We start from the raw sequence: 25,952 nt of genomic DNA, 5'->3' as shown, positions 1-25,952 counted from the left end.
TTCCTGGAAGCAATCAAGTGCTAGAAATTTGAACTTGGTCATATCCATATAGGATCAACCACCAAGATATTTCACTGAAATTTAATTACCTGGGAGCAAGGAATCCAGGAAATGTTAGATGCAGACACAGAGAGGGGAGAGAAAATTTGACATATTTCTAAATGGTTTAATTCAAAGCTCTCAACTCTATTTTTTAGTCAGTAAGTTTAAGCATTTAATTGAGTCATTTTAAATTTGAAAGTTATCCCAGATTTCAAAAGCTATAATGTTCAATGTTTTACTTTAATGTTTGATGATTTTTTAACCTACAATTCTTTGTTTAAACACATTTGTATGAAATCCAATATTTAAAGAGTAACCAAATTCTAACAGGATTGTCCCCCACTCCCCACCCTTCCAGGTACAGATTCACTCTCCAGGTATTTCTACAGTTCTTGGAGAACTGCGACTGGGCTTGATAAGTATTAAAACCTGAATGCAGAAACATCCATGGAGATAAAATAAGAAACAAGATTTCTTGTTCCCCATCATCTCAGTCAATTCTCTGTGCTATTACATAGTTCAAATCTTATCACCCCTTCCTTTTTTAATATTAGAAAACTCCTCAAAAGCCTTGTAAAACTCCTCAATATGTGTTATATTAAAACTAAGTTCTATAGCATGACTTTTCAATTACTTGTGACTCCTAAATGGATCAAGTTTTCCTCACCTCTGTGACTTTGAACATAATGATCCTACTGCCTGAAATGTATTTCCACATTTTGTTTGCACAGAAACATATTACAACAGGGAAATTTAGTCAAATGATACAGAAGGTGAAATGGGATCATTCTCTTACAACCCTGACTGCCAGGTTATGATATTTGTATCTAACCAAGAAAGAGTTTTGAATGAAGATTGACATAACCAGAGTTACACTTATATAAGATGAACATGGCAGCAGTGAGTAGGATGTATTGGTGACCAACTGGGTCACCAATAAGCCTAGATAGGAAAAATGAGGCAAAGAACAAGACTTGTGAGTGACTGAAGCTGAGGGAATGAGAAAACACTAAATGATAAGAAAGTTAAATTGGTCCTAAAGTCTTTGACTATAAGATGAGTTTTTGGTCCCAGAATGTTCACAAAGTTTGCTTTCTCCAGAGCAACCAATTACAGACAGTGAGTGTGAGAACTTAAGCAAAAGTAGAAACAGCTATTATGGAAGTTTAATCTTTTATGATTTTCTATAATGCACTGCAGATTCCAAATAAGAACTAGGGTTTCTTCTGCTGATATAATACAATACTTTATCAGATTTGGAATAGAAATATAGTAAGTCATAAAGGTTTGATCTAATACTAAAGAAGGTAGAAGATATTTTTCTTTGAGTGACTAGATATTTACAGAAGTAAATATTTTAGATCCATTTAAACTTTATAAACAGAGTGCCTGTTCAAATGCTTTGCAACATATATCAATACTAACATCATCTCTGTTGATGATGTTTCAAATATTCTAATATGTAAAGTTTAGAGGATCTTATAAATAAAAATAGATTGTGCTAATTAATATATCTAACATTATGAAAATAATAAGAATGCTATAATTCATGGCCATTTTAACATTCACCCTTCAATTTCTTTGCTTTCCTCTTATTAACCGTGAAATAGCAATAAGTGCTGTTTTTAAAGTGGTGATTTGCAACTAAAAAGTTATATGTCAGGAAATATTTTCACATAACTAGAAAAAAATGATGCTATAAAATCGAAAGTTTCTTCCAGACTTCAAATAATGTAGGTAGTTTTCTCAACCATATGGCAAGAAACAAATTTGGGGTCCAACCTACAACCTATATATGATCTAGTATATTAGTATGCATGATATAATATACCATATGTTGTTTTTATTCTTTCAGAAACAAGGCAAGCAAAGTGGGAGAGAAACGTGCCCTGAAAATACTTTGGTAGGAATGGCTTATAGTGGCTATGTTCCCTGACCTCTTCTCACATTTCCATCCCTGATCCAACATCTAGTCCAATGTCATACTCATGACAGATACTCAAAAAATACTTGCATTTTAGTTATGTTTGTTATATGAAAATGGATTTATATTCTTGTCTGAAAATGACCCAGATTTTGCTTATTTAGAACACTGTATTATGTGTTGAGAGGCTTTCCTGGTGGGTCAGTCAATAAAGAATTCGCCTGCAATGCAGGAGGCAGGGGTTTGATCCTTGGGTCAGGAAGATCCCCTGGAGAAGGAAAGGGTTACCCATGCCACTATTCTTGCCTGGGAAATCCCATGGCCTGAGGAGCGTGGTGGGCTACAGTGAATAGGGTCGCAAGAGTCAGACACGACTTAGAGGCTAAACAATCACCTCCATTAGGAAAGGAGAATCATTTTAATTATCTTATCCTCTGCCTTTAGCACATGATGTAAATATTCTGCACAGCATCTTGACTGCCATTCTTGCCATTGTCTTGTTTGTAGACACACATGCAATAGTACCTTACCTCTGTCACAGTTCTCTTCATCACTGCCATCTACACAGTCGTGAATCCCATCACAAAGCCATCTAATTGGAATACAGTGGGCTTTATTTCTGCATCGAAACTGATCTTCCTTACACTCAGTCACACAGTCCATCTGTTCAAATACAAATGGGTGCTGCAATTTTAACTACTGATAATGATATAGTCACAAGCAAAGTAAACATTCAACTGACAATACTGGAGATTTATGATGCTGTGTGGGCTTCATTTTATTTTTAATTAATGAATATCGCCTCTGCAAATGACAATACAGTTTAGTCTATGGGCAGCAGGAAGATTCATGCATGTGCTGAAATTACTGTCTTCAATGTTCTTGTCTTGACATTTTAGACAATGCTAAGAATCAAGATTCTGTCTCTCTATTGCTTATTACATTTTCTTTCTCAAACCTAATTCACATAATTCAGAGATTTTAATCAAGAGATAGATCTTACCTCATCTGAACCGTCAGCACAGTCATATTCTCCATTACATTTCAAAGATGCTGAAATGCATCCTCCGCTGGCACATATATATTCACTTGATGAGCAAGTAGGAGAATCTGAGTATAAAGTTGAGATTTAGATTTAGTGAACAGAATGAATGTTGATAGATAAAAGCATAGATAAGAATATGAAAATTACAGATAGTAATGAAAATAGTTTCTATTGAATTGTATTCAACATCTGATATTAAACACTGACTTAAAATGAGCTTTACAATATTATTGTATTGCATTATATTAAATATACCTCATGATGTAATGGTCTGTTCATACGTATTCAACTCACTAAAGAAAAAAAGGAAGGGAAAAAAACCTATCTATATCCTCTATTACTTTGATTTTTGAAGAGTTAAATATATTCTCTTATAATTTTAAATTTATTTAAAATGCAAAAGCCTCAAATTATTTTCAAAATTGTAATAGGATTTAGTAAACTTTGAGGATGTTAATTAATATATGTATTGTATAAAGCTAAAAGTGAAAATCTTGACATGGTCTCATAGATCCCATAGTATCTATTTGGCTATTTTGACAAAAATATCATATTTATATAAGTTTTCAGAAGTCTTTTTTTTTTTACTTAGGGTTTAAATTATGAACATATGTATAATTAGCAGAGTCTGTAGAATTTGAAGTAATTATCTTATGATATGGATACATTTTAAATAGTAGATAAATAAGTTATAGCCAATACCCGATGTAATTAATTAACACGGAGTGATGACACCTTTCTCTGTAGGGGCTTCAGTTTGTTAAGCCTGCATTCAAATTCTGGGGTTTTTGGCCTTATATTAGATCACTAGGTAGCCAAATGTACTTACGTAATGGCTTTGTGGTCTAAATTGCTGAGTCCAGGGATGCTAAAAAGCTTTTCCCTTAGGTTTTAATTCCTTTTAATTGGCAGTGGTTGCCTAGGGATCTGTATTAATGAGTCTGGGACTATGTCTGAATTCAATAAGAACAAAGATGTGATCAGTTAGCAATGTGGACTGTGGGCATGGTCCTGGGCTATTAGCAAAGTGTGTGTGAGGTATCTGCAGTTCTGACTCAGTCCCTCAAAATAATTGTTACACTATGAACCATATATATATATAGATTAGAAAGTGATCTCCCCCAGTATTTTTTCCTGTAGAATAATGTTATAAATTCCCAAGTATAAAAGCTAATTATATATATATATATATATATATATATATATATATATTTATAAAGTCATGATGGAGGAATAGAAATGTATGAACTGGGTATTTTTTCCCCTAGACTCTTTATTTTGAATCTTAATTTTTATTTTGGACCAAGATGTAAAAGAAATAATACACCTTCTTTATTCTATTTCATAACCTTAATTTCCAGAATTGAAACCTGATTCTGATCACACTTATAGTTTCAACCTTTTTCTTTCCACTATCTTGGAAAAACAACTCCAAATGATATAGAAAAATATAGAGATCAGAAAATCAAATTTAGGGGAGTAATGCTTGTATCTTGAAATAATATCAATCTTGCCTGCCAAAACACTTTCAAAACATACAAAGGGCACATCAATGAATTTATCTACAGATAGTCCAGATTATTTCTTAAAAACAGTAAAATTTGCATTATTTGTCACTGTTTTATACATATCTTTGCTGAAATTTAAATTCTGAGTTAAAATAGTACTTAAATGAAATACTGACTCAAGCCTTTTACCTGGCTCACAGTGTTTCTCATCTTCTCCATATTTACAGTCTTCATGGCCATCGCATTTCCATTTTGCTGATATACACTGACCACTGGAACACTGGAACTGATCTTTGGAGCAACTTGTTTCACAATTTCTCTGACAAAAACAACACAAACATAATTAAAATTAAAATTTTAGATAAATGTCTTCAACCCCAAAAAACACATACAAGAATCTCAGATGGTCATGCTTAAACTCATCACTATAAAACATTATAATCATTTTCTAGTTTCGTTTGTCTCTGTTAGTCATAATAAAACAGAGAAATATAAAAAGAACATAAATCCCATGGCTTCATCAAGTAATTAAGTTGCTCTGAGTGGATCATACTCCAAACAGACAGTTATGGGGTAATGTAATTTTAATAGTTGTAAGTGACAATGAGAAATGTCAATAACCTCAGATATGCAGATGACACCACCCTTATGGCAGAAAGCAAAGAGGAACTAGAGAGCCTCTTGATGAAGATTTAAGAGAAGGCTGAAAAAGCTGGTTTAAAACTCAACATTCATAAAATGAATGGCATCATGGCATCCAGTCCCACCACTTCATGAAAACAGATGGGGAAACAATGGAAACAATGACAGACTTTATTTTCTTGGGGTCCAAAATCACTGCAGATGGTTACTGTAGCAATGAAATTAAAAGATACTTGCTCCTTGAAGAAAAGCTATGACCAACTTAGATAATATAAAAAGCAGAGACATTATTTTGCCAACAAAATCTGTCTAGTCAAAGCTATGGTTTTTCCAGTAGTCATGTATGGATGTGAGAGTTAGACCATAAAGAAAGCTGAGAGCCAAGAACTGATGCTTTTGAACTATGATGCTGGAGAAGACTCTTGAGAGTCCCTTGGTCTCCAAGGAGATCCAAACCAGTCAATCCTAAAGGAAATCAATGTTGACTATTCATTGGAAGCACTCATACTGAGGCTCCAATACTTTGATGTGAAGAACTGACTTGTTGGAAAAGACCCTGATGCTGGGAAAGATTGAAGGAGGGAGGAGAAGGGTATGACAAAGGATGAGATGGTTGGATGGCATCACCAAATCAATGGACATGAGTTTGAGCAAGCTCTGGGAGCTGGTGATGGACAGGGAAGCCTGGCATGCTGTGGTCCATGGGGTCACAAAAAGATGGACATGACTGAGCAACTGAACTGAAGTGACAATGATGATTTGAGGAAAACAAAAGGGCTAAAAAAATATTTCTAATCAGTATAGCCAGTTCCTCGGGAATGGGGGGGGGGGGATTAATGTGGAACAGGAAAAAATCCTAGGGTAATTCTGTCTTGCATCAACAAAAGTTAAACTTCCCCTTGTGTTATTTCTTTCCCCATCCCCACTTTTCTCCTCCACCCTTGTTCTTTCATACTTTGTTTGCTGTTCATATTCCTTTTCCATTCTTCTGATATTTGTTCTTAGAGAACTGTGAAATGAACTGTCAGAATTGTCATTTTTGTCTAGCTAGCATCCAGATTTTATTTGGAAATCAAACAAAATAGTAGTGATACCTTTGGGTGCCTTTCACTTCTTTGTATGAGATCAATGAAAGGGAAATTAGAAATTCACTTTCCTTGGGTATGACCACTCTTTTTGAAATGGGATGCTCCAGTGAAATATCTTGCTGAGATAATATTTTTCTGTTGTTTAGCAATTTCTATTGTTGCCAAGATTTACTTGTCTGATCTTTTCACAAAAGGTGCAGCACTCTTCCAGCTTGTGAAACTTCCAGTGAATGAAGCATATGAACTGTTACTCCCTGCTTTTTCTCAGTTTCATCACATGTAAGAAAGAAGAGCTTATTTTCCAAATCCCTATAGTTTCCTCTTTGCTGATGACAGTTTAATTAGACTGCTTGCTATATAACTGACTTTCTTCTTTCCTTCCTCCCTTCTTTTCCCAAGTATTGAAGATTTACCATTTACTAGAGTTTCTTAAATATTAATGTTGGTAAAACTGGCTAAGTGTTACTCACTCAGTGATGTCTGACTCTTTGTGACTGCATGGACTGTAGCCTGTCAGGCTCCCCTGTCCATGGGATTCTCCAGGCAAGAATTCTGGAGTGGGTTGCCATTTCCTTTTCTAGGTGGTCTTCCGACCCAGGGATTGAACCTGTGTGTCCTATAAGAGTTTCTTAAATAATAACATAAAGAAAAGGATGATTCCTCCCCATATTTGGTAAACTCCTGGATTAATAGAAGACTAGCATTTAAACCAACAATTTCAATAAAATATACTGTCAAAATAAATGAATATGGTTTAGAGACATGAGTCCTTAAAGGTTTTAAGAAAGACTTCACAAAGGAATTTTAAACAGAAATGAAACTAAGAAAAGATTTTTCATGCATAAGGATAAATAGAAATGTGATGTATCCAAGGGATGAGCTACGTAATGGTGGATGACATTGGAAAAATAGCCCATGTACTGGTCATGAGGAAGTAATCTCAGATTTTGTTCACCACTTCCCTTTTCCATGTCCATTACTGTGCCCGGAACACATTTAATAAGTAAGCATTCCATTAAAATTTGCTGAATAAATGATTGAATGAATGAAGTAGCAAATGTAGAAAATGAGGAATATATATTAAAATTTTATGTAATTTATGGCAACCCACTCCAGTATTCTTGCCTAGAGAATTCCATGGACAGAGGAGCCTGGCGGTCTACAGTCCATAGAGTCACAAAGAGCCAGACATGATAAAGCAACAGCAGGTATGCACAGGTATGTATACAAAGGATAGAAACAGTGTCTATGAATAAAGAATCTAATATCATGCAATGATTATGATAACTGCTCAGTATATTTTGTAGAATTAATTAATGTTTTTCTCAGCAATAGGGCTAATTCAAGTAAAAGAGCTCAATAATCAGTGACACTGTTCTATTTGTATTGACAATAACACAGAAGGTAATACTTCTAGATACTTTTTCTACCATCAGAAGATTTTGATTTATAATCTATTGCATATAGTTGATACATGTGTCTGTGTCTATATTTGTGGGGTTTTTAATCATTATCTTAGACATCTTAAAACACACAGAAAAACAGAGAGAATAGAATAATAAAACCCATGTGCTCTTCATGCACATTTAACAATTATCCACACTTAGCTATTCATGTTTCATAAACCTCTCTCCCAGTTTATTTATATTTTGAACTTTAACATAATGACTATAGCTTTAGAAAATTAATACTATCATGGTATTAATAGAAAAAAAATTTAAGTTATTCCCAATCCATCCACTTTAAAAATTTCCTAATTTTCTCAAATGTAGAAAAATACTGTTTGGTAAAAGAAAAATCTAAAAGAACCTATACATTGAATTTTATTTGAGTTTTTTTTAACGTATAACTTTTTCCATTCCCCTACTTCTTTTGAATGCCATTTACTACTTAGGAAAAACAGGTAATTTGTTCTATAGATTGTCTCACATTCTGAATTTGACTGAGTAAATGCTAATAAAGTTACTTAGAAACCTCCAAAGTAACAATTGAGCTTTTTGTTTAAATATTATTATCAACTCTTATATTTGTATACATTATTATATTTCAATAGATTACAGTCATTTTTTTTTTTTCCTTTTGAGGCTCAAATTGTCCCTTTTGTATATAGAAAACCCTGGAATTTTGTTCCTATATATTTTGAACACTATCCCAGTGGCATTGTTTTCTGGCTTGACAAGATGTTAGTGGCTCATTTTGTCAATTTCCTTTCACAGATCTAGAATTAAGCATTTCTCAAAGGAGTTTTGATTCTGTTAATTGGGTAATGTAGTTAGAGGTCAGGATATGAATGCTAGAGATAATCTTTAAAGCTGGGATGTCATTGGTTTTAGGATTTTTCAGTGGCAGAGCTAAAAACCTATATTTTTTAAAAGAGGGAAAAAAATCAAGATCTCAAGCTGATACTTTTGAATTTAATTACAGGGTTTTTATTTACTTGAATTTTTTCTACATTCATATCTCCTTTATTTTACTTAAAAATTTTGAGTGTTAGTAATATTAAAATAATTTTGCACTGGAACTATTTTACTCTCTAAGATGTGGATTTCAAATTAGCAAAATCAGTGTTATTTAAAAAACGCATGTATGAATATAATTTAAGATTCTTTTGCATTTCTTTTAATCCTTACAATATGATATACTGGATGCAGAGGTCAAATATATTTTAAATTTACTTTAAATAGTTCTCTGTGTTTGCCACTAACCTGATACACAATTAAATTGATACAAGTTTTTGGTTTCTTTATTGTTTTGGCTGGAAATTAACAAACTTAATTCAGTTGACATTCATACAAAAAGTAATCCTTACAATTTTCTCTTTTGTTCGCAATATAAGAATACCCTGTATGTAATTATGCTTTCTAGCCATCTGCTCAGCTCACTTTTTTGTTTGTTGACAATGCAACTCATCATTCTAGATTTTAGAAAGGAAACAGAAATCAACTGCCTGTAATGTTAGCCACTTAATTACATACAGATAGTATCAAAAGTCTGTAAATGTAGAGAAAGACTACCTTTAAGAGAGTAAATTTGATTCCCTAGGACATTAGCATAAAAATATCTGGATAGTGGAGATATATTCAGACACAAAGAACCACATCCATGAATTTATAGCATGAGAGAAATAGCATGGATAAGGATGTCTACTTTCACATGAATAACATTTTGAAAAAAAGAAGTGCTTAATTTTGTTTATGTATGTTAGACATCTAGTGAAAAACATGCAAGATGAAATCATAAGCCTTCAGTAATATATCCCCACCTTTTGTGTTTCACAATTGCATGGTGCTGATAGAACATATTTTTTTTAAAGAAAACAAAGACAAAACATTTTAATGGTATGGATGAATTTATATGAAATATATTTTCCTGAGTGTGAAACATTTAATAAAATTTTTGAATAAATATACTAAGTAAATATGTAGCTGGGCACTGTAAGACTTCAACTTCTCTGTGGATTTTTAAAAATGTTGTTTGACTTGTTTTGTGACTAGTCCAATAAACAGAAGTAGTATTTTTCACCTTCTCCTAAGAGAACTTTGCAGCCTCAAGTTTTAAGGTTTCAGAACTTCAGGTGAAAAATAAAGTGCATTAGGTTCCAAAATCTAGACTTGTACGTGATTAGGGGGACTTTTCCAAAATAGTGAGAGAATGAAGAAGAATTGTCCAGTCTTGATAAGACTCCCTGAAGGTTGGGGAATATCTAGTTTGTGTGGGCTCTATAACTAGGAGAGGCCTTCAGGGTCTTAGAGGCAGGTAATCAGTGGACACCTAAGGAAGCTGGACTTGAAACGCAAAAATCTCCAGAGCAGCTGGGAAGATTCTTCCCAAGTCCAGAGTCAGTGGGAGGCCCTTCGTGAGGCTGAGTACATATTTGCGCCAATCAGAGTAGTAGAAGGCTAGGCAGTCGTTGTGCGTCAGGAGAAACGGTGGGCACTGAGGACCAGAGACCTCATTTTCCCGTCTGTGGCTGGACTTGATTGTCCAAGTGCTGCGTTCCTGATAGCAACATCAGAAATCACTAACTGAGAAAACCATGTAAAGTGACTACTCCTGTGTGTCATGTATTATTTCTAAAGCAACATGGAGTAATTAGCATCTGAAACTCTAATACATAGGTGCATAAATAATGAACTGTGTGAAGGTTTATAAATGTTAGCACAATCTGGGATTATAGAATCATCCAGAGAAATTCTAAACTTCTTCACTTAACTGTGCGTACATAGAACTTATTATAAATGGATTGTGAGTCATCATCTAAACAAAGCTAAATCTGCGGTTTCATAAAAATTGATGACCCACATCTAAGTCTGTAAGACTATATCTACTGAAGAAAGAGTCTGGGGAGAAGAAACTGTTTAAAATGCATAAAAATATTAGTCCTGACTATAAATACTGCTGCAAATTTACGAACAAATTCACAGATGGCAAAGGCATCAGCTGTAGGGAATAGGGTTTCCAAACATCTTATTCCCAATCCAGCCATTCACTACTTGAGGTAAAACAGACTATAAAATTAACTGTCAATAGAAGCACAAGAGCTATTCCCCATGCTGGATGTGTGCAGCGCAGTGCATAGATATGATACATATCTTAGCGTGTCAGGAGCAAAGTGCATTCAGAGCTGTCCCTGTCACACTCCTTGAATGGAATAATAATTAAGAATGCAACTTTAAGGACCCACTTTATTTTTTGTTTGATTTCTCAAAGATGCCTACCTCATCCGAGCCATCTGCACAATCAAAATCTCCATCGCACCAAAACCTTGAAGAAACACAGTCCCCGTTGGCACAGAGAAAATCTTTCAGTGTACAGGTCTGTGGCTCTGGGGACAGAAAAATAACACAAGTTTATTCTATTCATGCAACTTCATTCTAAAATTTATATGACATATGACGTGAGGCAGTATTAAGAAAAAAGAAGTTAGCCAGGCAGAACCAATAAATTGTTTAGAAAAAAAAAATCATTTCATGAAGCATCTATGGTATATAATGTAATGATTTTTCAAATTTATTTTTAAAGTCATGAATAGAAAGTGGCATTAGAGACAAATTGAAAAAATGCAAAAGATAAATAGCCTACTGTTTAAAGAAAATGCAGCAGTAAAGTAAAAAAAAAAAAAGGCATAAAAATCTACATATTAAAGTAAAACAACAATTTTTTCCAGTTGAAATTCTAAATCATATTATGCATTTACTTAATGGATATAAGACATTTTGTTGCTCCCTATGGGTACACAGGACTATTTATTAACTGAAGAGTCTAAACTTTGGTTCATGATCTTTTATTATGTATTCTAATGACTTTCTAATTCTTCAGTTCTGTCCCTGGAAAATTCAGACTCCTAGAACTAAAAGGATATGTGGGGATGTTATTGGACATGATCGGGTGGGTAAGGATCGAAGCGGCTGAAGGAGATTCTTCTTTGAAAACTGCCTATTTATTTGTGCAGTTGTTTGCTTATGCCTTACCTCATTTACCTGCCATTTCAGATAATTTGCTAACTGTTAATTTAATTATGCTTCACCATTTTCCATATAGGACCTAAGCCAAATATTGTGACTTGTTATTTGGCTCAACTCCTATGCGGGATATGTTTCATCTGGACAATGAGGTAGGATGCAGAAATTTGTCCCTAACAAGTAATCAGTATAACTGCTGACCATCACCTCTTGCTTGGTTTTCATTCTCTAAACAGAACTGATATCTGGCATGATGAGAGACCCTCATTCCCCCTCTCACTAATTGTATTTACAACTGTCCTGTCTCACACACAATAATATTCTTGTTCAGGTAAAACAGAAATAGGCAACAGAAATAAAATTTAAGGAATATTCATATAAAGCATAATTTATACATAAAGATTGTGCATAATTCAGCCTGTATTTAAATATTGCTCTATATAATCACTCAATTTCTCACCATCGGGTAACATCCAAATGTTTGATATCATGAAGGCTCCTACATTTCTATATAAATATCCCTTCTGAGAACACTGGAAGAACTTTGAAAAATATAATATGTATTGAGCATTTTGTTCTGCTCTGGGACTTTATTTTAAAAATGTGAACTTCTGGCTATGAATAAGATAAGATGCTTATCAATAGAATGAAAAAGAGCCACTAAGTGGAGCATCTCCCTCATATTTAAATATTCCTTTGTTTAGACAGCATGACAAGAACAGTTTTTCTTTTTGTCCTTGCACTATATTCACATATATGACATTTTAATTTTTAAAACAACTTAATAGTAATATTAATAACTATAACAATAATAAAAAAATACCAGCTGATTGTTCATTGGAAGGACTGATGATGAAGCTGAAACTCCAATACTTTGGCCACCTGATGCAAAGAGCTGACTCATTTGAAAGGACCCTGATGAAGGATTGAAGGCAGGAGGAGAAGGGGATGACAGAGGATGAGACAGTTGGATGGCATCACCGATTCAATGGACATGAGTTTGGGTGGACTCCGGGAGTTGGTAATGGACAGAGAGGCTTGAGGTGCTGTGGTCCATGGGTCGCAAAGAGTTGGACACAACTGAGCGACTGCACTGAACTGAACTGAACCAACTACTGATATTTTATTTGCTGTTGGCGCTAGGTGAAGATAATGCCAAGTAGTTGAATTAGCTCATCAGTTAATGTTAACAATTCTATGAGACAGGTGGCCTTCTCTGGTGGCTCAGACAGTAAAGAATCTGCCTGCAATGCAGGAGCCCTGGGTTCAATCCCAGGGTCAGGAAGATCCTCTGGAGAAGGGAATGACATAAGGTAGATACTATTGTTGGACCCTTTTTTAGATGAGTACACTGAAGCAGAGAAAGGATAAAAAAACTTACTCCAAATCATCTGGCAGGTAAAAGAGTTACTATTAAACTTGGACCTAGATAACCTGACACCAGGATCTGTACTTTTACTGCAAAGCCATATCATTGCCTCCATACAACCGAGGAAGTAATAAGTGTTCACCTATTACAGGGATTGACATTAAAGCCCAGGAAAGTCAAGTTAATTGTCCAAGGCACACAGCTAGCAATGTCTCTTTTACTTTACAGTAATAATAAAAGAAAACCCTTTTTCTCTTTGTATCCATCCATGCTGAATCTGTTTCACTCTCCTTCCATTTGCAGACACACATCATTTTATTCTCAGGGAAAATAAATTCTAGTAAAATAAATAAATAGAGGCTCAATTTTTGAATAATGGTAAATAACGTTGGATATTTGCATTAAATACTAAACAGAGACAGTGCATTTAAAACAGATTACATTTAGATATTTTAAAAACAGCAGTAAAATCTTTAATTTCATCATTTGAGGGTATTGAAACATGCTAATTCTTCCTTTAATATTCTCATTTGCTTTTATTCTAATTAAGAACAAGTGTGTTTATCATGGCCTCAACAGGCTTTTACACACTCTGCTATGGGCAGGGCTGGATGTTGTTAATTCAAGGTTATGAAGGAAATTGTATAGCCAGTAAATCAAGGTATTTGCCCAACAATTCCACAGAACATTTGATCTATAGAGACTTGCTTTAACATTTTTGATTATTCGGTTCCAATAGAGGAATAAAGGATCTGAGAGACTTTCTTGGAAAAACATTTTTCAGTACAAATGGAAATTCTGTATGCGCTACCATGTTTTTTTTAAAAAAACCACCAGAACCAAAAATCCTGAATTATTTACACATACACAAATGTCATCAAGGAATGGGGTAGCTAATGTGTTTCTAACTTTCATCTAAATGCCTTAGACTCTTTTGCCACTAGTTCTCTCATAAAGAAGTTCTCTCTTAAGGAAAGTGTAATTTTGTTATGAGAGAAGATCCTAAGTTATTGTATTATCTTATCATTTACCTTGCCTTTAATCTTTTCAGGATAAAGTAAAAGATGAATTTTTAGAACTTGGCATGATAGCATTTTTCTTGTGAAAAAGAACCAAAAAATGACTATACCTGGCACGTAACCCATTTGGAAAGGAAATTTGAACGTGGTATTTTCCCTAATATTTCTAAAATGTTCTTCCTACACTGCCTTGGTCTTATATTACCTATTCCTGAGATCTAAAGTAGATAGGGAATCCCATATATGAATGATTAACCAGGTTTTTCATAAATCTCATCTAAACAAGCTAGACTGACAGCCAAGAACATGACTTTACAGGGCATGCTTCAGAAGGCTGATCTGGATTCTATAATAAGGATAAAAAATAGGGGTGTCCTATAAACTGGTCACTCCCTTTGATAGTACTGAAGGCATAAACATTCTTCCTCAGAACTGAAAGGAGCTATAGGAGACAACTTGCACAAAATCTAAGAAGCCATAGTCAGAAAATAAAAGCAAATTTTAAAGCCACAGAGTTAGTGGCAGAGAATAAAAGCTTCCAGACTCCAATTTCTCTACTCGGTATATTATCATAAACTCTTGGTGATAAGTTCAAAAGTTATATCAGTGTGAGTGTGAACATCTGAGGAGAATTTTTAGAATATAATTAGTATAACTGTCATGCTATACAAATAATCTTCTGATATAAATTTGGTGTGAAAGTACTAGAAATTCAAATAAGGCAGATGCAGCTTGTCTCTCGACACAAACCTTTATCTAGTTGATCAAATTATTTAGGTACTTTAAAATCCATTGGAGTGCCAGTTACTTTTTAATAATGCAAAGTTGTTAAATAATTTTATTTTGTACATCAATTACTTAGAAGGCAGACATACCATATATATTTGTTGCTGATGAAAATAGTACAGATGTTGAGATTTCTTAAATATTTCCAAACCTTTGCTCCAGATTACTAAATGACTTCAATAACAATGAAATTTTCTTATTTTTAAGAGCAGAAATCATTGCTGAAATAAAATGTCCCTGCTGAACACTTAACAAGGGAAATGATCATCATCAGATGATGAAATGACAATGGGCTAATTATCCTATGTAGATATAAAAAATTAGAAGTCATATTAAACTAAAACATACTGCTATTCCAACTCTTTCCATATCTATGCCTGGAATATTTCCAACTCAATTTAAAAAGTTAATTCATTATAAGAGATTCATAAACAAAGAAGCCCAAAAGCAAATTTTATAGTAAAGTGTTAATATTATAAATATGTGTCAGGCACTGAGCCGATCATGGGACATTGTTCTACTTCTTCAACCATCTCCAGACATTTAAATAGGGGAACTCAGATACATATGATAAATAAATAAATGAGACAATCAAATGTGAGTGAATTTAGCAGTATGCAGGCCTTTAAAAAAAATGTTGCTATTGTGTAAGACTGACTATCTCTGGTATGTTTCACTACTTAATAAAGGCTAACAATAAATGACAAATGTGCACTAAAATGCATATCTTTGACTAATGACATTTAGAAAACATGATAACAATATACCACTGCCCTCTTGAGTATACTGTTGTCATCTATATATAACTATACATAAAATTATGATATGTATATATAGTATGTAGTCATAATTACAATACATATTATATCATGTGTATATAATGATAATAGTTTTGTTATAATTATGTACATATCATTTTAATAGTTTCAATATATAATAAGACATTGGAAACATCTTAAAAGCATTTTAATACAGCCACAGTATTTTTTTCTAAGGCTGACTTCTACAGGACTAATCTCTTGGTGCTCACTATAGATATATTGTATTTTCATCGCATTCTTCAGAGACTCAGCTTCTGTCTATGTAGAACTGGTGGCGTTTTCAATGCTTTAATCTCCCCATTTTTCTGGCCTAGTCAAGATGGTATATTCAAACACCACTTAATGATCTACAGCCCTTGATCCTTACTCTTAAACATTCTTCCATTTTTAACATGCTATCTACTCTGATGTTTATACAGAGGTATAAATAGAAGGTATACACCTTCTATTCTTCCATGTCACAACTATAATATGCTTCATTCTCATTCACTTCCATCTTTTCTTGGAAAATTCATCAATATTGCTTGTCTTAGCAGGAACTAAAAGAGATCCACACATAATTGGGTATTTTATATTGCAATGCTTGATACTGCAGTCTATTACCTTGCTTTTTCTTAAGGGCTCTGTGGCTACAGTGATTTATCACTAAGTTTCCATGGTGATAAGTGAGATGCAATTGTTCCTTCTCCTAGATTTCTTGCATCAAAAGATGACTTTTAGGAGACATCAGCAAACTTATATTTGGCCACTTAGGAAACCCCAGAAGACTCAAAAGCCAGCTATCTCAGCTGGCTTCATTCATCCCCTTCCTGTCTCATTAAAACAGCAACCTAACTTCTCACACCATTTAAATTACCACTTGAATAAAGGGTCTTCCAAGATGTGAGTCTCCTTGTTGCCTTTCCACCTCCTTCTCTTATTTTCAATATCCTTCAGTCACAGATGCTTCCTCTCTGGTATATTATTTATGAAAGTGAAAGTCACTCAGTAGTTTCAGACTCTTTGCAACCCCATGGACTATACAGTCCATGGAATTCTCCAGGTCAGAATACTGGAGTGGGTAGCCTTTCCACTCTCCAGGGTATCTTTCTAACCCAGGCATTGAACCCGGGTCTCCTGCACTGCAGGCAGACTCTTTACCAGCTAAGCCACAAGGGAAGTCCAAGAATACTGGAGTGGGTAACCTATCTTCTCCCCTGCAGATCTTCCTGACCCAAGAACTGAACTGCCATCTCCTGCATTGCAGGTGATTCTTTACCAACTGAGCTATCAGGGAAGCCAAGATAATATTGATAATTAACACTAAATTTTCCAAAACTAAGCTGAGTAGTTAATCTGTGTATTTAAGCTCTGAAATGAAATTAAAATAAATAAAAAGTTCATACACAATTGTTTTTTGAAATCACTCTTCTAGTCTTACCATCATCACACCCATTAGATTTTTATTTTAAGCACTGTACAGAATCTGAGACCTGCTATATAATTTTTTAATTAATGTTTAAAGAAATCTAAAACACTCTAATAAATCTCTGCAATGCACTTAACCTTTCTAAAGAGTATATTTAGTTGGGAGATATTTATATGAAGATGTAATAATAAAGGTTTCTATATTCAAAGTATTTCATAATCATAATTATCCAGAGATTTCATGCTTAAGGTCCCTGATCCTCAAATACTAGTCAGATTAAGTTTTGAAAGTGACTCAAATCATTAGTTGATATTTTGCAAACTGAATACCCAAGTAGTTTTTTAAGGCTGTGATTCCACTAATTGTATGCTTTTATATAATATATCCCAACATTTTAATATAACAATTCCTATTTTGTTTCTTGCATCATGGGAAATGAATATTCTAAGTTTAATGTATAAGAGTAGATATTATTGTTGTCATAAATTCTTTTGGGAAGTAGTAAAATGTTAATATTTAATAATGGAATTTTGATTATTATCTTACTTTGAACATGATTATATTGCCTTTTTGTTTAAACAGCAGTATAAGAAAGTGCTGGTAAGAAATACGTTCAGAAATGAATGCTAGAAGATAGAGATACTGTCACAATTTTCCATACTTTCATGCTTTTTAGAAAATAAAATCGCTGGCTAATTAATGTTTTTTAAACTTATTACATAAAAATGCAGAAGGCAGAAGATGAAAATTGCTTTATTCTATTTTCAGAGAATAGCATCCTGAATACATGTGGTGTTCACCACTCCAGAGAGAATAAATGATATTACACTGAAAGATGCTCATGGGTGAATTTGTAGTGTAAATGGATTTGAGACTGAAATAAAATGAATACCATCGGTTAAAGAATGATATGTTTTGTACTGTCTCCACATCATTCAGCTCTTTGTATGAACTTGCATCAAGGGTTTCTTTCATTGCATACTAACAGATTGCATTAAACCTCATGATACTTTCATACCAATTCTGATAACTGTAAGAAAATAACTCCCAGGATGAGCCATTTCAATAATTCTACCATTTGAGATTCAGGTCAATTTAGTCTGAATATTCTTGTTCAAATGTGAATACATGTATAAAAATGTGAGCTGCAAGACAGGTTCAAATTCATATCTTAACTAAACTAAAAATTGCTATCCTGCTTATTGAATAGACTGTCAAGCTTGCAATGTTCTCAAGCAAGAGTTACTTACTACAGTTTTCTTCATCTGAATTATCACTGCAGTCATTTTGGCTATCACACCGCCAGTGATCTGGAATACAGTTGTTGTTTTTACACTGGAATTCATGAGGACCACAAGTCTTTTTATCTGTAATGGAAAGAACCAGAATTCGCATTGTTGGCTTCCATAAAAATATCCCTCACGGTGTCCTCACTGCAGTGTGAATCCAGGCGACATGACATTTCCTAGGACCTCAAGTCAATTCTTAACTGAGAAGCATTCCTAGGAATAATTGAAGGAAAATTCTGACTAATATTTCATTGTGAGCTAATTACAAAGCAACTGATTGGACCATCCACTCAACACAAATCAGTCAATAAAAATAAAGATCAAGATTACCGAAAACTACCCTTCTCTTTAAGATACTCCTTCCCTAAGCCATCTTCTATTTTTGCTATAAAGTAGCAGCCATAAAGAAATAGTTATTAACCAAACTGTGTGGTTGCCATCCTGTCTTCCTTCTTTAGAAGTTCTTACTCAAAATTTACCTATGGTCAGCTGATCTAAATGTATAGATTACAATAGTGCCTAAGTAAAGACCTTAACAATTGTTAAAGTGCCAGCTCATCTGAACCTCTAAATAACCCCATTGAGTACCAGGAAATGTATTAACTAGCCCTTCACTTTGAAAATGCTAAGACAGATATTCTTAGAAGTTTAAGAACTTGATGGATTTTCACTACCACTAAATGACACAGCCAATTAAAAAAATAAAAAAGTGTGCGTTGACTCCTGATTTTCTGTTCTTTACAAAAAATCTAACTGTATCCATAGGATCCAGAATAAAAATTTATACAATAAGAATTTATGCAAAGTTTAGATCAGATCTTTAAAAATTTTCATGACTAATATCCAACTGTTTATAATCTACTCCACTGCTTCTTAAACTCTAATGTGTGTATATATTAATTAGTTGGGAATTTTGCTAAAATGGAAATTGTGATTGGGTATATCTATAATTATAACAAGTTCTCTAAGTGAAAATATCATCTTTGATCTATGAAATACACTGAGTTAGCAAGGTCAAAGCATCAAGATGATATAAATTCCAGTACATAAAATAATAAGAGCATTGATGTCAGTGCACAATTTAAGATATATTCTCCTTTCACATACTTAGATCAACTCTTTTTTTTCTCAGCCATGTTAGAGAAGGATAATGAAGTGTTAAAATGATTGAGATTGGCAAAATAAATTTACTAAGGGAGAGGAGAAGCTATTTGGTGTCCGTTGCTACTCTTTACTGGAAATTGCATTTTACAAAATTCAGATTTAAATAATATGAAAATAAAAGTGATTTAGGTTTAATTAAGACATCAGGTAATGATCATATGTTGAAGATCCAGGCCACCAGTTGGGTAAGGATTTTCATAAACATGATCACACTCAATCTTCATAACATTCCTAAGAAGTATTATTACATGCATTTAAGCAAATGAGAAGTAAATCTTAAGAGTTTAACTGATTTCTCCAATTTTACAAAGGTCTTAAATGGCAAAGGAGGAATTTATATCCAATCCTGCTCCAGAAACATTTTATATTTTTGTAGAAATTCTCATGATAGACTTCAAATGCACTGTTCTACTAATATGTGTGAATTAGGTATAGCCTAATAAATATATGCATACCGATAGAGAGATGGGTAGAGATAATATTCCCCTCCCCCTCTTCCATCCTTCCTGAATACCTGCCTGTCTGGTAATGATTACTCAGAATTTAACTGTGTCACTGTGTTGAGTACTGTGTTTCATAATATTTTTTTTGCCTGTGCTGTATACCTAACTTTAGATTCAAAAATTGGTCTAAAATTTACAAAAGTTCTAATGTAGCATTATGCACACCTCAATCAAGCAACATGCTAAGATACTGGAATTTAAATAACCCATCATGATATTGTATCTGATACTGAACTATTTAGATAGTTACTTCATTTTGGAAATTAAAACAAACTCCTCTAAAACTAATACTCTAGGTAACAGTGGTTTTATTTATTCCTTGCCATGTGTTGCTTGCATTATTTAAAATATTGTTTAAATTTTTAGAATAGAAGAATATAAGAAAGCAATCTGGATCAGAGAAATAGACCATTTGACTTAGTATTACATTTTACCCAGGCAATTCTCCATGACTACAAAAGGTTAACGATCAGTACTGAGTATCAGTACAATGGGTTTTTAAGTTTTCTCCCCTAAATTGTATCATATTTTGTGTTTGAAAGAGACTTACACTTACAAGTTACAGTTATAAGTTCATTACAGTTCATTGCTAAGGTTTCCATTTGGGACGTTGCAGAAAGAGTCATATGAAAATGTTAATTGCTTTATGTAAGGTTGTTTGAATTTTGTTTCCAAGCTATTTAACTTTTTGATCCATGACACTACTTATAAAGATTACAAATACAAACTATATAAACTATATAGGTATAAATAGCAGTTCTTGAATTGGCTACACATTAAAGTCACCAAGGGAATGTTAAAAAATCCCTCTGCCCAGTCCATCTCCATATCAATAAAATCAGATTCTCTTGGGTGGAACCCACATATCAGTATTTTTATTAAAGCAAGCTGAATGATTCCAATGAACAGCCAATACTGAAAACCACTAAACCTCAAACCGATTGTAGAACAGAACATATATAATTCTAAATTGTAATACTCCAGAAAAATACTCACAATATGTAGAGTTTTCTATTCATTCATATTGTTAAATAGGAATGGAATAATACTTTCATTTTTTATATTATAAATTTGGAGAAAACAAATATAGTATATGAAAACTTGTTTAATACATTTTCATATGAATTGTAGATACCCAGAAACAAACTGGATCCTCCCAGAAAAGTGGAGTGAGGGACCATCAAAATATAAAATTGTTTGTAATATATACTGTATGGGGCTACTTTTTATGTGCACTGCCTATTTCTCAAAAGAGAGAAAAGAATCTGGTTCTGTGATGCCTTGTGGAATAAGAACTGGGGAAGTGGACTGAGAAACAGGGGCGAAAGATAGATTTAGTTTTCTCCTTATACCAAAAGGAAGCCAAAGGAAGCTATAAACTGCTGAATTAATAACTGAATTTGGAATGTTACCATGCGATGTGTCAGACAGAGTTTCAACAGAGGAAGTCAACTGGAGTCCCCAACCAGCAATCTTGGACCTTGCAATAGAAATTTGCAAACTACCACTTCAGGCTTAAGCTCAAAGCAAAGTTTATTAAAGCATAGATATACTCTAAGAGAGAGAGCGGGGATGTTTCTGGAAAGTAAAACCAGCCCACCTATACAGGCTTAGGGGCTTCCCAGGTGGCGCTAGTGGTAAAGAACCCTCCTGCCAATGCAGGAGACATAAGAGATGCAGGTTGCATCATGGGGTCGGGATGATCCCCTGGAGGAGAGCATGACAACCCACTTCAGTATTTTTGCCTGGAGAATACCATGGACAGAGGAGCCTGGTGGGCTGCAATTCAGAGTCTGAGTCAGACATGACTGATGTGACTTAAACACGCATGCATACAGGCTTCAGGTTGTTTTATAAGTTGTTCTATGAGGAGGTGGAGTGTAATCATGGGTGAAAGACAGGGAATAGCTATTTGATTGACTGCCCTGATATCTGTAACACATTCATTATTGCTTGGGTGTGTGTGGGGAGGGGTAGATTTTATTATAATGTTGGTATATATGAAGTCTGAGTTTACTAGAAGTTACATGCCAGTCTAGTCAGGGCATGCAATGCCCAGGGCCTTCTCTTATGTTACTGCGCTCCCTGTTTATCAGGATAAGTTGCTCGCCAACCAACCAGAGTTTCAGAGGTTCTGAGTGAGGTCAGAGGAGGGTCTCCAGATGGGTGGGGCCTAAATGATTGTCCCCCAAGTGAGGGTCCTCAGATGGTTGGGGCTTAGCTGAATTATCCCCCTCTTGCATCTTTCACCCCTGTCACTTCCTTGTTGCTAATGTCTAACTACCTAACAGGAAGGCCATAGGATACAACATCAATGTATATGTTTATCATATATCTATATATCTGCAATAAAAAAAATTAAACTTTTACAATGGTATCAATGAAACAACAAATACCCAGGAATAAAGCTAGTGAAATTTGTGCAAGACCATACTGAAAACCATAAAGCATTGCTGAGAGAAAGAATATGTCCAAGAAAATGCGGTGATATTTATTTTCACGGACTAAAAAACTCAAATTGCTATAGCTTTCTCTAAATGAATATACAGAATTAATGAAATCCTTACTAAAATTCCAGCAAGTTACTTTTGAAGGGATATGTTATCCTAATCTAATTATTCTTAAGAAATTGATTATTCTAAAATTATATTTAAATGCAAAGGATCTAGAACAATCAGCCAATACTGAAAAAAAGAACAAAGCTAGAGTATTTATAGTACCTGATTTTAAGTTACTTAAAGTTACAGTATCAAGACAGTATTAAACAAAATGAAACCAGAAATATAAGTCTACACATACTGTTAACTGATTTTCAACAAAGGCTCTAAATCTATTTAATGGGAAGAGGAAAGTCTTTTTTAGCAACTATTGTTGAAATAAGTGGCTATCTATATGAAAATGATAAATCTCAACCCACCACACCCATACACAAAAATGAATCTCGGTTGATTGTAAGTGTAATATAAAGCTTCTAGAATATAGGAAAATATTTTCATAATCTTGGAGTAGATAGAGTGCTTGCTTACTAGGCCGCTTCAGTCGTGTCCAACTCTTTGGGCCCCCATGGACTAGGGCCCTCCAGGCTCCTCTGTCCATGGGATCCTCCAGGCAAGAATACTGGAGTGAGTTGCCATGCCCTTCTCTGATTTCTTAGAACACAAATAACAATAATCAAAAAAATTGGCAAATTGAACTTAATCAAAATTAAACTTGTTTATTTTCTAAAAGATATTAAGAAAAACGAATTGACAAACTTTTCTTCATATTAAAAAGTGAAATATTGGAAATACAGAGCTTTTGTTGATCATGTTAATATTCTTCTGTAATCATCATTATCTATCTTCCAGTTCAGAAAATATAATGATTACAGGCAGCTGGGTAACATGCAATGATTTCTGTTACAGAAAAAGTAATGTAGTCACAGAAACACTGAAGCACAAAGAATTGTGATAACAATGAACCTGAGCTTCCATCACGGCAGCTCCCTGTGTCTTCCTCCTGACTCTAACGTCACAGAGTTAGAAGGAAGGGCTCAGAATTGGGGTTGGACTGGAGCACCTTCTTTTGTATTGATAGAAAATCTTGTCTACTACTGGGGCAGGATAACTGTCGGGTACCAAAACATAACCTCTTTATATAGACATCATTATGTTCTTTCTTTAAATCAACCTTATACAGTTTTGATCTCTCACTCTAAATCTGCCTCCAGGTCTCTATTAGCATCACATAGAAATGAATATACCTATATATGCTGCTTGCAAATATTCTAAAGCTCATTGACTGGTTATGAGTTCCTCAACAGTGATGATGCAAGTTGACCCTTCCGTATGTTCTATAGCAGGGAGGGTTTACTGACACAGAACTTTTTGGTTGACATGAACATAGTAGATATACAACATTATTATTGCCTGTTTTTGTCGTTTTGAAACTACTATTTCCACAACTGGTGAAGCTGTTATTCATGGACCACTGCCTACTCTGTCACCAGGGGAAGACCCATGACCTAAGGTGGATTCTTCCCTTAGAACACAATTAGTCTGCAAAAACAACATTTTAAACATGTTACTGATATTTAAAAACAGTTATTTTATAACTTAAACCTAATAGATGATTATTCTCTTTCAGTATTAAAGAAGTATGAAAGAGGGCAGTGCAGGGATTGTTTGGTGGCTAGATAATATCCTCAGGAACACAGATTTCTACCATTCTGTTCCACCATCCTAAGTAATGGTTACCATTTTTCTTAGTCACTTCATGGCCCAAGATGACCACTAGTGCTTGAATCATTACACTGCAGAGCTGAAGGAGGATAGAAGGGCAAAACAAGGAGACTTTTTAAGAAAACTCCCCCAAAATATTCATCCTGGATGTGCCACCCAATATTTCTGGTTACATTTCAAAAGGCAGAACTTAGTCACATGACAATATCTAGCTTCAAGGGGAGATGGGAAATGTGATGACTTACTCTAAATAATAATGCATCAACAAAAGATTTAGGCTTCTGTTTCTAAAGGGGAAATAAAAATGGATATACTGATGGGCAATTTAGGAGTCTTTGTCAATTAGTAAAGAAATCCAATTAAAATCATTCGGGTGGAGAGGGAGGTGGGAGGGGGGGATCGGGATGGGGAATACATGTAACTCCATGGCTGATTCATGTCAATGTATGACAAAACCCACTGAAATGTTGTGAAGTAATTAGCCTCCAACTAATAAAAATAAATGAAAAAAAAATCATTTGAGGTGATCTCCATGGCTGCTGAAAGGGAGAGGATTTCTTCTCTTTCATGATTGCAAGTATTATAACCTCAAGTTGCAATGGGTCATTTAAAAACCATGTAGAGTGCACCCATCTAAGAAGCCAAAGTAACTAATAGTTCAAAACTGGAGGAAAAGATAAGCCTCTGATAACTCTATGTGAATTCTTAAATCCAAATTGTGCCTGAAGTCAACTCTATCCACTCCTTGAAACTGAGGCAGAAAATTTATTTCCCCACTGGTTTGTGCTGAATTTCTGTCATTTACAGACAAGAGTCCTAACTGATATAAATACCATGCTCTATCTTGCTTAGAAATAGTATGGACTCCTAATAGTAATATTCTTTTCTGTATGTGATGATTTACATAATTCCCAAAATATTTCATTGGCTTATAACTATCTGAGAAATGCAGTCTCATTCTACAAGAAGTCTCAGAATTAGTCTCTATTTAAAAATGATTTGCAAACTCAGGCTTCCATGAAAATGGGAGTTGGTAAACGTTTTCTGAGCATATTCTCTACATGACAAACGTGATTATAGCATTAGTGATATTGATTATCTAGAAAACTGCAGGTTGCCTTGCATTGTAAAGTGTCTGGTAGATCTGAAAATTAATTTCATGTTACTTCTCATCAATCAGGATAATATTCCTCAATGAGCACTTACATGCACAACCTGTTCTTCTAGGGGAAGCAGAAATAATATGTGAATGCACCAGCAGTTGAGAGTAACAATGCCAGCTGTAGCTTGTCCCGGTGGGATTCTCTTAGTTCTGTTTTCCTTTTGAATTTTTAATTTTTTTAAACTTTTACATTAGTCTTCCAGGTAGAGAAGATAAAGGCTTATAAGTAAAACAAATTAACAATGACATATTTTCTTTATAAAGAGGTGAATCTATAATAAGCTAGCTCTCCAGAAGCTCCAATCATGGCATTTTTAAAATTGCATGTTAATGCAATGTATGTGATTTTCAGCAAAAATTTTTTGAATGCACATTATGCAGTTTTAGAAATGATCATATTACATCCTATAATGCCATCTATCACACTTGACAAGAATTTGTGATTTGTTTTTTTAATTTAGAAACTCATATTGTAAACTTAAGGGGTGAAGTGAGGGGAG

The 25,952-nt window shown here is 34.2% G+C and overlaps 1 protein-coding gene across 1 annotated transcript in view; it reads right to left on the bottom strand.

Annotated features, from left to right (window-relative positions):
- LRP1B (LDL receptor related protein 1B) overlaps positions 1-25,952 on the bottom strand; it is a 2,064,747-nt gene that overhangs the window by 176,674 nt on the left and 1,862,121 nt on the right. The window contains 5 exon segments of the mRNA XM_070476260.1: positions 2,497-2,629; positions 2,970-3,076; positions 4,709-4,838; positions 10,968-11,074; positions 18,365-18,481. Coding sequence (XP_070332361.1) covers positions 2,497-2,629; positions 2,970-3,076; positions 4,709-4,838; positions 10,968-11,074; positions 18,365-18,481 — 594 coding nt within the window.

This window comes from Odocoileus virginianus, chromosome 13 (assembly GCF_023699985.2).
Source record: "Odocoileus virginianus isolate 20LAN1187 ecotype Illinois chromosome 13, Ovbor_1.2, whole genome shotgun sequence".
Lineage (NCBI taxonomy): Eukaryota > Metazoa > Chordata > Mammalia > Artiodactyla > Cervidae > Odocoileus > Odocoileus virginianus.
This window is presented reverse-complemented; position numbering and strand designations above follow the sequence as displayed.